Source organism: Delphinus delphis, chromosome 8, assembly GCF_949987515.2.
Source record: "Delphinus delphis chromosome 8, mDelDel1.2, whole genome shotgun sequence".
Classification (NCBI taxonomy): Eukaryota; Metazoa; Chordata; class Mammalia; order Artiodactyla; family Delphinidae; genus Delphinus; species Delphinus delphis.
The window spans coordinates 63663481-63676038 of record NC_082690.1 but is presented as its reverse complement, the minus strand read 5'-3'; the positions used below and the strand labels follow the sequence as shown (position 1 = coordinate 63676038).

The 12558-nt window shown below is 41.5% G+C and overlaps 1 protein-coding gene across 1 annotated transcript in view; it reads left to right on the top strand.

The window, feature by feature from the left end:
* Positions 1-11840, top strand: part of RIC3 (RIC3 acetylcholine receptor chaperone) — a 50147-nt gene extending 38307 nt beyond the window's left edge. The window contains exons 5-6 of the mRNA XM_060018444.1: positions 3353-3498; positions 9347-11840. Of these exons, the coding sequence (XP_059874427.1) occupies positions 3353-3498; positions 9347-9801 (601 nt within the window). The 3' untranslated portion in view covers positions 9802-11840. The remainder of the gene's footprint in view (positions 1-3352; positions 3499-9346) is intronic.
* Positions 11841-12558: the final 718 nt, after the last annotated feature.

Below are 12558 nucleotides of genomic sequence, written 5' to 3'. Positions count from 1 at the left end.
TAGAAGGAGAAGTGAGGGGATGGGTGGCTTCAGCCTCTGCACTGTGAGCAGAAGAGGGATTGGTTTTCCAAAGGCAGACTGACTAGATAAGAGAAATGAAGGAGAGGAGATGGACGATTTGGAGACTTAACAGCCCAAACTGGGAGGAAGATTACGGCATCAACCAAAATAAAAACACAGAAGAATGAAGATAAGCCTTTGGAATAGGGATCACGAGTTCAGCTTTGAGTATGGTCGCAGTGCCACCAGGACACCCACATATGATAAGCAGCAACAATGGGAAATTTGGGTATTGAGGTCAGAACAGAGGACACAAGTCCGGAGGTCACTTGGCTGGGAGCAAGAGGTAAGGGCCATGCGGGAAGGATGAGATCCCCAAATCCTTGAGGCATATAATTACTGTGTGGCAGTCGCCAGCATTCTTTTGCTGGTCTGGTTTCCGTCCTCATCACGAATGGTGTTGGAAGACACTGTTTCATTCTTCTCTCTGTGTTTAACGCTTGGACTCAGAACTTGATGCTGCCTCTGGATTTACAGCAGTAGCATTCAGAAGTCTGAGTTATCTCCCAGCTTGACTTTTTATTTTTCTAGCATCTTGGAATCGGCCATAGCCAACCTCACCTAGCTTACCTGTTCACGCAGCTGCTCACGATCCTGGGCCAACTAGGACGTGGTTTTGAAGCGTGAATTTAAGTTTAACTTTATTATAGTGACAAGGCCTCCAAGTAGAAATGCCCAGGAGGTAACTGGAGTTATGAGACTGGCCTTTGTGTGAAAAGTCAAGATTAGACGTAGAGATTGGGCATCGTCTGTGTAGAGGTGATGGTTTAATCTGTGTAATTGGGTCCGCTTCCTGAGGGCTTGTAGGAGTGGAGAAACAAGAGTCCTAGGATTGAGCCTTCAGGAAAACCATGTTTTAGGATGTGGGAGTAGGAAAGTGAGCCAGGATCAAAGATACAAGGAATGGTTAAATAAGTGGGAGGAATACAAATGCCGAGGGAGGAGGACGTTTCAAGGAGAGGACGGTCCTTAGTACAGAAAAGTCAAGAAGAATGAAATGTGAGAAAAAAGACTTTCGGACTTTAAAGTGGTCATTGGGGAATTCCCTGGGCAGTCCAATGGTTACGACTCTGTGCTTCCACTGCAGGGGGTATGGGTTCAATCCCTGGTCGGTGAACTAAGATCCCACATGCTGCACAGAAAAAAAAAAAAAGTAAAGTGGTCACTGGTCATTGATTTTCACAAGTTTTGGTAAAATGATGGAGTGGAAGCCAGATTTCAGGGAGGTAGAAGACATGGGGACCAATCAAACCAACACATTCATTGAGCACTTAAAATGTTCATGGCACTGTGCCTGTACACTGTGCCTGTTGTGAGCTTATCACTGCCCTCCAGGAGTATCAAACCAAGTTGAGACAATGAGAAATCCATGAAAGTCTTCATTGCAATAAATTCAGAAGATGTAAGGTGGACCACGATTAACTGCCTAATGTATGATATGGACACTGAATACCCCTGAAGACACTCTAGTTTGGAATGCTCTAAGAAAGCTTCTCTTGTCTGTTTCTGCTTCTCTTAGCCTACCCATCCCCCTTTTGTTTAAAGGTTCCGATTTTCCATGAGTTAGGAAACAAAGTTAAGACTGTTTCCTTTAGTAAAAATCAGAATGTACTAAGTACAGTCCAGAGAAGTAACGTGTGCAGCATGTTGTGATAATCACATAGGCTCTTTCAGCTAGGGGTGACCTAGCTGCCCCAGAAGCCTCCCACAAAGTGAGTTGTTGTAACAGTAAGAATTAGGGATTATAGAATACATGAGTAGTTAGGGTGAGTCAGCACTCCTGTACTGATGGGAAGGAGTAAAGCAGCTGTTCAGCTGCAGGTAGAACAGACAGGCTTCTTCAGTTCGTGGCTTTGAGGCCATTTATTGTAGAAAAAGTGGAGCTCACGGGGCTTTTGTTTTCCTCCCACTGAGGTCTGTAGAAATGTTGCATCTCCATTTTCCTTAGTTGCCATCTTGATGCTGGCGGGAGAAGCAGTTTTTTCTTCTTCCCTATTAGTCATTAAGGGTAACGTAATGTAGGTTAAATGTAAAAAGAAACGTAGGCTCGGGGCTGGACTATTAGAAAGACTGGTGGCACCTCCATGAGGCTGGTACAGAGTGTATCATTTCTTCTTCATGAGTGTTATAGTGACTTCGGGTGCTTTGGGTTTTTACGAGGAGCATAAGTAGCCTCTGTTAAATCCTGCCACTAGGTAAAGCTGGTCCCAAAGCAGACAGTTCTCAGTCTTCTGAGTAGGGCCTTGCTTGCCTGCCAGTTCGATGCAGCGCTTCCCTCTCAAAGAGTCACACCATTATCCTTGAGCCTCATCTTACTTGTGTAGGCGTTGCCCCAGAGCCACACAGCTAAGTTAGGGGTCACACCCAGGTTTTCTGAACTGTGCAGCTTGAGCACTGTGCGTCAAGAATTGCACCAGGGGCTTCCCCGGTGGCGCAGTGGTTGAGAGTCCGCCTGCCGATGCAGGAGACACGGGTTCGTGCCCCGGTCCGGGAAGATCCCACATGCCGCGCAGCGGCTGGGCCCGTGAGCCATGGCCGCTGAGCCTGCGCATCCGGAGCCTGTGCTCCGCAACGGGAGAGGCCACAGCAGTGAGAGGCCCGCGTACCGCAAAAAAAAAAAAAAGAATTGCACCAGAATGCTGTCAGAAGTCAGGAGACTTTACTTTTAGAACTGACATTAACTAACAGTGTGATGATGTATAGTTTCCCCTCCATGGGCCTCAGTTTTCCCAATTTCTCTGGTTTCGGTGATTTGTCAGAATGAGCCAGCTCTGAAATTTTAGGATATATCTTTATTTCTGCACAAACAGATTCAGCCTGGTAATTCCAGGGTTGGCCTAGTAGCATATTTTTCCCTAGTTGAGGCAAATGGTCCAGCACATTTTCTTTTGATGACATTACTTCAGAGAAAAGTGGCTTGTTTGTAAATGGAATAATATAAGTAATGGTGAAATTGCTTGAGATTAGAGAATCAGGGCAGTGAGGTGTAATGAAAGAACACTGAACTGAAGGCTCAGACAGCTGGGGTCTTGTCTCAGTATTGACATTAAATCATTCTGGGACCTTGGACAGTCACTTGATCTATTCTGGGCCTTAGTTTCCCCATTTATAAAATCAAAACATTGAACTGACATCTCTAGTTCCCAGCTATGCAGTTCCAGGATCAGTTCCCAGAGTAATTATCTGTTGCTGTTAAACTTCCTGGAGTCCAGACAGATCACAGTGATGTTTATGTTCCTTGCCTAGGAGTATTTACCACTAACTGGCCGGATTGTCTGCTGTTTCTAAGCAGAGCACAGGCCGTGACTTCTGACCAAGAAAAACGATTGCTGCATCAGCTCCGAGAAATCACCAGGGTCATGAAAGAAGGAAAATTCATTGACAGACCCACTCCAGAGAAAGAAGCTGAGGAGGCCCCTTACATGGAGGACTGGGAAGGTAAACAGTGTCTTCTTATCTCTTTGTTAACCATCAGGCCAGAAAAGAGATCTTAAAAATTTTTAAAAGTCAGCTTTATTACGGAGGTATAATGTAGATACAATACAGTTCACCAGTTTTAAGTGTGTAGTTGGATAAGTTTTGACAAATGTGTAGTTATATAATCATACCATAGTGATGATTTAGTCATGCTATTTCCATCATCTCAGAACGTTCCCACCCACTTTGCTGCTAATCCCCTCCCGCTCTGGCAACAGCTGAACTGCTTTCTGTCCCTAGAGTTTTACCTTTTCTATATAAATGGATCATACTGCACGTGCTCTTTTGTTTCTGGCTTTGTTGATTTAGCATAACGCTTTTGAGCTTCATGTGTTGAGTGTATTAGTAGTTCTCGCTCTCTTTTAATTGCTGAGTAGCGTTCTGTTGTCTGGATATAGTTTGTTTCTCCATTCACCAGTTCAGGAACATTTGGGTGCCAGCTTTGAGCTATTATGAAGCAATCTACTATGAACTTTTGTGTACGTGTTTTTGTTGGAACATATATTTGTGTATATATCTAGGAATGATGTTTTGGCGTTTTATACATGTATGTTCAACTTTGTTAGAAACTGTCAATCTGCTTTCCAGAGTGGCTCTGCCATTTTGCCTTCCCACTGGAAATGTATGAGAATCACAGTCCTCCACATCCCTGGTAACACTTGGAATCATCAGTCTTTTTAATTTTAGCTATTCAAGTGAGTGTATAATGGTATCTAGCTTGTGACTTTAGTATGCATTTCCCCAGTGACTAATGATGTTGAACATTTTTTCACACACTTATTTGCCATCTGTATATCTTTGGTGAAGTTTGTTCACATTGTTTGCCACTTTCTTTATTGAGCTGGTTGTGTTCTAGTTGCAAGGGTTCCTTCTATAGTCTGGATATAAGTTGTCAGTTATGAATTTTGCAAATATTTTCTCCTAGTCTGTGGCTTGCCTTTTTATTTTCTTAGTGACATCTTTTCAAAGAACAGAAGTTTTTTTCATTTTTATGAAGTCCAGTTTATCATTTTCTCTTTTATGACTCACTTTCATTGTGTGCGTTTAAGAAATCTTTGCCTAACTCAAAGTTTGCCTAACTCCTCTGTTTTCTTCTAGAAATTGTATGGTTTTAGCTCTTACATTTAGGCCTGTGATCTATTTTTAGTTATTTATATATGGTGTGAGGTATCAGGACTGAGGTTAATATTTTTCCATATTGATATCCTATTGTTCCAGTTTATTTTGTTACATTTAATTACCTTGGTGTGTTGGTTGGAAATCAACCAACCCTTCCCCTTTTGGAAAATGGAAAATCATTTGCCCATGTATGTGTGAGTGTATTCTGGACTTACTATTTTTTTTTTATAAATTTATTTATTTATTTTTGGCTGCATTGGGTCTTCGTTGCTGCGCGCGGGCTTTCTCTAGTTGTGGCGAGCAGGAGCCACTCTTCATTGCAGTGCATGGGCTTCTCATTGCGGTGGCTTCCCCTGTTGCGGAACATGGGCTCTAGGCGCGCAGGCTTCAGTAGTTGTGGCACACGGGCTCAGTAGTTGTGGCTCACAGGCTCTAGAGCGCAGGCTCAGCAGTTGTGGCACACGGGCTTAGTTGCTCCACAGCATGTGGGATCTTCCCGGGCCAGGGCTTGAACCCATGTCCCCTGCATTGGCAGGCGTATTCTTAACCACTGCGCCACCAGGGAAGCCCCTGGACTTACTGTTTCACTGATCTATGTGTCTATACTTAACACCAGTGCCATAATGTCTTTATCACTGTGTCTTTATATTGTCTTGAAGTCAGGTAGCCCAAGTTCTTCAACTATGTTTTTTTCCAAAATTATTTTGGTAATTCTAGGCACTTCACATTTTCATATAAATTTAGAATCAGTGTGTCACTTTCTACAAAAAAAAAAGCCTGATGGGATTTTAATTGGCAAGAAGTTGGATTCACTCTTACGCTGCTGGTGGGGATGTAAAATACACCCACACTGGAAAAAAGTTTGGCAGTTTCCTAAAAAACTAAATACGTAGCTACTACACAGCCTTGCAGTTGTACCTCTGGACAGTTATCCCAGGGAAATGGAAAGTTTTATGTTTAGATAAAGCTTGTACGTAAATATTTATAGCAGCTTTATTTGTCATAGCCCCAAAGTGCAAACAACCCAAACGTCCTTCAACAGGTGAAGTTGAAGTTAAACACTGTGTTGGTACGTACATACTGTGAAGTACTACTCAGCAGTAAAAAGGAATGGACTGTTGATACATGCAGCAACTTGCATGAATTTCCAGATGACTATGCTGAATGAAAAAAAGCTAGTTCCAAAAGGTTATATAATGTGTTTGTATTTATATAACATTCTTGAAATGGCAAAATGATAGAAATGGAGAACAAACTAGTAGGTGCCAGAGGTTAAGGAGGGAGTGGGAGCAGGAGGGAATGGGTGTGGCCAGAAAAGGGCGACATAAGGGATCCTTGTGGTGATAGAAAACCTCTGTATATTGACTGTATCAGTATTAATATCCTTGTTGTGATATTGTAGCATATAGTTTTGCAAGGTGTTACCATTAGAAGAAACTAGGTAAAGGGTACATGGGATTTCTGTATTATTTCTTATAACCAGATGTGAATCTACGATTAACACAAAATAAAAAATTAGTTTAGAAAAGCAATGCAAGAAAGTATAAGGGAAAGGATAGTGTTTTACATAGTGCACATAAACCTTTTCTGTAGATCAGAGAATGTCATAAAGTTTTCAAAGCCAGCACTAAACTGGAAAAAGATTCGTAACAAATATGACTGATATCAGCAAAGAAGCTGATATCTTTAATATACAAAAAGTTCTACAACTAATTTAGAAAACACTGATATCTGCCTAGATATGCAGTGCACAAAAGAAAACAGTGCAACTGGCTACAAAACAGAAGAAAAATTATTCCATTCTCACTAGTAATCAATGAAATGAAAATTGGAATTCCTTTTTTTCTTGCAAATTGCAAATCTTCATTATATAACCTTGTTCCCAAATAAGGTAAAAAGTTTTTATCATATTTATTTTCTACCTACTGCTTAGGTTTTGTTGAAATTAGGTAGAATTTTAGCTATAAGTGATGTTAGCTTTTACAGCCTTTTCTCTTTTAAGTATTTAACAATGGCATTAAATTTCTAACCACATTATCAATGATTATTTTACATTGATAATTCTTATTGATTTCATTTTTTACCACTTGCGTACAGTATCTTCTTTCTTGAATTTAAATTTTTGATTAATTTTTGTATCTGTCAGAATACTTCCTTAAGTCCCTCCCTCCACAAAAAATTTGAATTTGTACAGATTCATCAGCATATGTCTCCGTATGGATTTTTCAAGGTATTTTTACCTAGCATTTATCCGTCTGAAGACTTGAGTTATTTTTTCAAGTAAAGAATATTTTCTTGTAATTTTATTGCTTCCATTTAACCTGTTCTGCCCTCTCATTGTAGAATTCTAGTAATTCTGAGATTCGATCTTGGATGGGTCTTCTGTGCAGCTTATTTTTTTTCTCATGATTTCCATTTCTTTGCCATATTTATCTTTGTCCTGGGAGAATTCCTCACCTTGAACTTCTACTGTATTAATTTGGTTCTCAGTCATGTTTATTTCAACCTACTCTTTTCTTCCTCTATTAAGTTTAAATTTTTTTTTGTAATGATGAGTTTCTAACAGCTCTCTAATACATTGTGTTTGCTCCCTTTTTTATATTGAAGCCTGGTTGGTTTTATACATTCAATAACCTGTTGAATATTACCGGGAACATCAATTATAAGCTGATTGACATTAACTCTTGTTTCCTGCATTGACTTTTTTCAGGGGCTATTTACATAGTTTGCTTAGTTTGGTTCCTGTTGTGAGCTGCTGATTTCCTCGTAGGACCAGTGAGTTTTTGTTGCTTGCTCATGTTTCTAATGAAGTTTTGGGTAACCAGTGCCTTGGCTGATACGGGCTACCTAAGTAGTTATGTGAGTCACTATTTGATTCTCCTCAGCAGGCTTCCCCCTCGGAAACCAAAGCAGATAGTCATGGAATTCCAACGGCAAGCTTTGTTCCTGGTGGGGACAAGGCAGGAACATGCCAGAGGATGGACTTCTCTTAGGCATGCAGTGGCTAGGAGCTAACTAGCAAATGGACTTCCCCAGCCTCTGCCCTTGACCAAGGAGACTGTGAGGGCCTTTGGTAGCAAAGCTCCAGTTTACCTATGAGCCTGGGAACTAAGACTGCATTGGCCAGATTCTTAACATACTACTGTTAGTGCTGGTGAGGATGTGATAAGATGGACAGTTTTTTACATCACTGGTAGGACTAAAATTTATACCATTCTTCTGGAAAGTAATTTGGCAGAGTGTAAAAAAGGCTTTTAAAATGTCCATTCCCTTTGGTCTAGTTTTCATATTTCTAAAAGTCTATCTTAAAGAAATAGGGAAGTGGACATAGATTTATATTCAGGGATCTTAACTAATATGAAACTTATAATGGAAAATTGGAAAGAATCTAAATGTCTTATAGAAGAGGCATGGTAAATCATGTCAGTTACATAGCTGTATGATGGGATACTTTGCAGCCAACTTTAAAATGCCTAATAACATGGAGAAGGGCTCACGATACAATGTTGAATGAAAAAAATCTGGGTACAACATTTTATGTACAGTATGATCCCTCTTTGTTAAAAAAAGAGAAAGATATATGTTTATATGTGATAAAAAGGCCACAGGTAACACAACACATTGTTGTCAGTGGTGGGATTCTAGGTGATTTGTGTTTTCTTTTTAAAACTTGTCTGTGGTTTTCATATTTTCTACAACTGAGTCTGTGTGACTGTTTTTTCCTCCTAATTATAAACGTTGTAAAAATGTCTCTCCACACTCTACATGGCACCAAAAAAGACCCCTGCTTTTCAGAATTTGTAGGCAAAAAGATGGTTTATGTCAGGGTTCAATTTGCCAATTATCATAATGTGCAAATGGATTTCAAATCCTCCAGCTTTCCCATTGTGCGCCGAGCATGGCTGCTGTTGCCAGCACTGGCATATGAGCTCCAGCACGGCCCATCTGCTGCTCAGGCGCGGCTTGGCTGACACAGATGTATTTCATTTTGTTCTTCAATTTGGCAACATTTTCTCTTTTCTCATTATCATTGCTGGGATTCATTTTGTTTACCAGTTTGTTGTTTTCTTTTGTTCCCTTTTGTGAAGAGGAAGAAGCCAACAATGGAAATTCTGCCTTCTGAAAATGCAGTCCTTGTCCTTCGGGATCTTGGACATATATTGCTAAAATGCTCTCTCTTTCTGACACTTGCAAGCCATTTCAATTGTTTTGATTAGCAGAAGGCTTTGTCGTGTATTTTTCAAAGAGCTCAGCATTCCTTTCCTCCTCCCTCCTCCCCCCCCTCCCGGGAAGATTTGGAAATGGTTCCAAGTAGAAATTATAAACATTAGCCTTGAGCTATGCTCTCTCCATCTGGTGTTTGGTACATTTTTTTTAAACTGAGGCTCATGTTGTTTGTTTAATCTTCATCACTACTGCAGAAGCTTGAGGAGTGAGACTTAACACTCTGCCCCAAGCACCCTGCACTTAAGAAGGGATTTTCAACTGAATTGATTTGTATTTCAAAGAGCTGGGGGACAGTCAGCCAGATCGCCAAGAATTTGCTCAAGTGAAACTTGAGAACCGTTAGAATCTTCTTAGAGACTTCTTGAATGGATTTGTTGGGATAGGATGGCTGCTGCTTGAGAAGCCTGACACTTTATTTGGAAGAGACATTCTTTGTAAGACTTTGTACTGCTTTTTTCTCTAGGTTACCCGGAAGAGACCTATCCAATTTATGACCTTTCAGATTGCATCAAGCGTAGGCAAGAAACAATCCTGGTGGATTACCCTGACCCAGAAGAGCCCTCTGCCGAGGAAATAGCTGAAAGAATGGGAGTGATAGAAGAAGAAGGATCAGGCCATTTGGGGTGGGAAATGCCTACTGACCCCAGAGCTCAGGAAGATAATTCTGTTACCTCATGTGACCCAGAGGCAGAAACATGTTCCCGCTGTTTTCATGAAGAAGAGGATCCCGCTGTCGTGGCAGAGAATACTGGATTTGGTGCAGACAGTTACCGTGAGCAAGAGGAGACCACCGAAGAAATGTGGCCCCGCGACTTGAGAGATGAAGGGCCAGGCGTCGCTGCTGATAGAGCAGAGGCAGGGGGCATGCTGAGGAAGCGGGACCCCCACCGTTTAGAGTACAGACAGCCAGTTTGGTGAGGTGCCCATTACTCTAGTCCCAAGGTGACCTTTCTCTCCTCTCTGATTTCAACCTTGGCCCTGTGCCCTGTGTTTCATTCTCTGTGTTTAAATATCATAGACAGGCCACTGCCATGGATATCATGTGTCCTTCCTGGTGCTTACACACCTGTCACCTGTAAAACATCACAGTAATCAGTATGAACACAAGACAGCTTCCCTCTCTCTCTTCCTGCCTTTCCTCCATCAGAGAGTTGATCCACTGAGTAATTTTCTATATATTGTGATTACAGAGGGGACCACTCAGGGCAGAGGTCTGACTCTTCGTGTTAGGAGTAACAGATGGTTTACCTGTGAACAAACATCAGATTATACATGATGAGGACTTAAGGTTGTAAGAGTGAAGATTTCAGAGTCCAAAATACCTTATTCTGTGGGCCTTGAGCAGGTTAGTAGTCCACTGAGCTCAAGAAGAAAACCTTCTGTTAGTGGGGATGGTGGGGCCAGAGCAGGGTAAGACTCTGCTGTCTGAACTGAAGCCCCTTTCTCACAGCAAGGCCCTTTTTAGGGGCACCCAGGCTGCCTCAGATCTCCACTTTTCTCCAGAGTACAAGACTCCCACTGACCTGAGAATGAACCTAGAGGCTTATTGGGGGATGGTTTTGCTCTACTATTGCCTGGATCTCTAGCTTCCTTTATCCCTGTTCTGCTTAACAGAACTGCCAAATGCATAAGTACCTTTGTACCTCTGGTCTTCAGTGGCCAGAGGAAACTTGAGTTAGAGACTTTAGTCCTTGCCCTGCAGAGCCAAGGTTTGAGGCTTCAGGAAAGCCTGCCGAAGGGTGGTGGTCCTGCCGTGAGATGCTCAGAAGGCCAGGGAGCCGGTGATGGGGAGAGAACCCATGCGCTTATAGGCAGTCCTTGCTTAGATGCTGTTTCTGAATGTTGTACCCTCTGGGAAGTTTGTTCTCACAACAAATTCAATTGAAACAGAAGCGAGGAGGACTGAGCCTATAGACCAAGTGCCAGCCCAGCAGGGAAGCTGCAGGGACCCAATGCAGCAGTGCCCGGGAAGAGACCATTTGGAAGAGACCATTTGTTCCATATGTGGATGTCTGAGTCTGTTGAGAAAGCTGGGCAAAGTAGGAGGTCGGTTAGGACTGGGAGGACTGTGACCAAACCAAAAGCCTATCTCTGAGCTGCGATCTGTCACGCGTCTCCTTGAGGTAAGATGTATTCTGTCTAGTGAGGATGAGTGAATTCAGTTTACAGGTAAGACCTAAGAGTTTAAAGAGGACACATTCCTGAGGATATTCCCAGTCATGAAATGCAGAAGACTTGAAAATTAAGAAATCATGTAAAGGTAGACTTGGCTTTTAGAGTTCCATTGTGCCTGGCATGAGCAAGCGGCCAGGAAGATAGTTTAATCACTGTTAAATCACATAAGCATACACACTGCTGTCACAGGTACAGGATTGTATTAAGATAACGTATCAGCTACTGCTGTGAATTTGTTAGTTAATGACTACAGAGAAAAGTCACTGAAGACTGAGTCTATAGAAAGCATATTGTCTCTATCTCTGTGTGGAACATTTGATTCACTTGTAAAGAATACAGTTTAAAATGTACTGAAAACAGTCTAGATGTAACGTAATGCTGAAGGTAAAAAATAATGTAGGTGCTCTTTACTGTTTCGATAAATTAGTTTTCGTGTTGTTTCTCTTCATTCACAATGAGGGGTTGATTTATGAGAAGAGTTCTGGGAGCCTGTTTCGAGTTTCTTTTTTGCCTTAGGATATGATTCCCTTATTAGAGGTATGTATTTGTTTCCTTCTAGCTTATTCACTCATTTATTCATTCAGCAGACACTGCTCAGAGCTAGGCAGTGGGAACAGAAGGCTCAATTCCTACCTTTAAAAAAACTCAGTTGAATGTGGGAGCCGTATCCAATTTATTTTTAAAAATGAACTGTGAACTATAAAAGGGCTCAAGATCGAGAATTCTGCAGGCAGAGAAATGTTGGTCACAATTCCATCCTTGTCTATTCTAGTTGTAGAATCTGGCCAGTTCCTTAACCCCAAGAACCTTGGCTTTCTCACTCTAAAGCTGGCGGGTCAAAGTCCAGGTCTTAGTTATGAGGATTAAATGAAATTATCAGTGCCTATAAAACAGCACTATCCTATCTCATACAGGATAACCACTCAATAAGCGGTAGCCACTTTACTTTTATTGTACAAGGTTTTATGCTGTATTTGAGATACAGACCCAAATCTATAGGAGCACCAAAAAAGATCATTTTTGCTAAAGTACTTCAAGAAACTTCACAGAGGAGGTGGGTCTTGAGGGATGCTAAGGACTCCAGCTGTGCAAGGAAGAGAAAGGACATTCTTGGCAGAAAGGGTGGTGTTAGAGCAGTGGGGTGTGAAAGTAAAAGGACGAAGTTCAGGTATTTTGATGAGGCTGGTATGTAAGGTGTCACATAACCAACTCTTTTTTGGAATGTTAATCTTTGGGGGAAATTGGCTTACAGAAATAGTTCCTGCTGGAAGTACTAAGACCTCATGATAGCTCTTGCTGCCATGGTTCTTGGTGGGTTTGTATAGCAGGAATATATTTATGTATTTATATTTCAAAAATTTTAATGTACTTCTCAATAATTTCAGATTAGGCAGTCCTTTTTGGATTTTTCAGAATTATGTTATTCTTCAGGGATGACAATTATATTTGTATATACAATCCAGGAGGACCAGAAGCATGGGACTGGCTTTTGTTGTCATG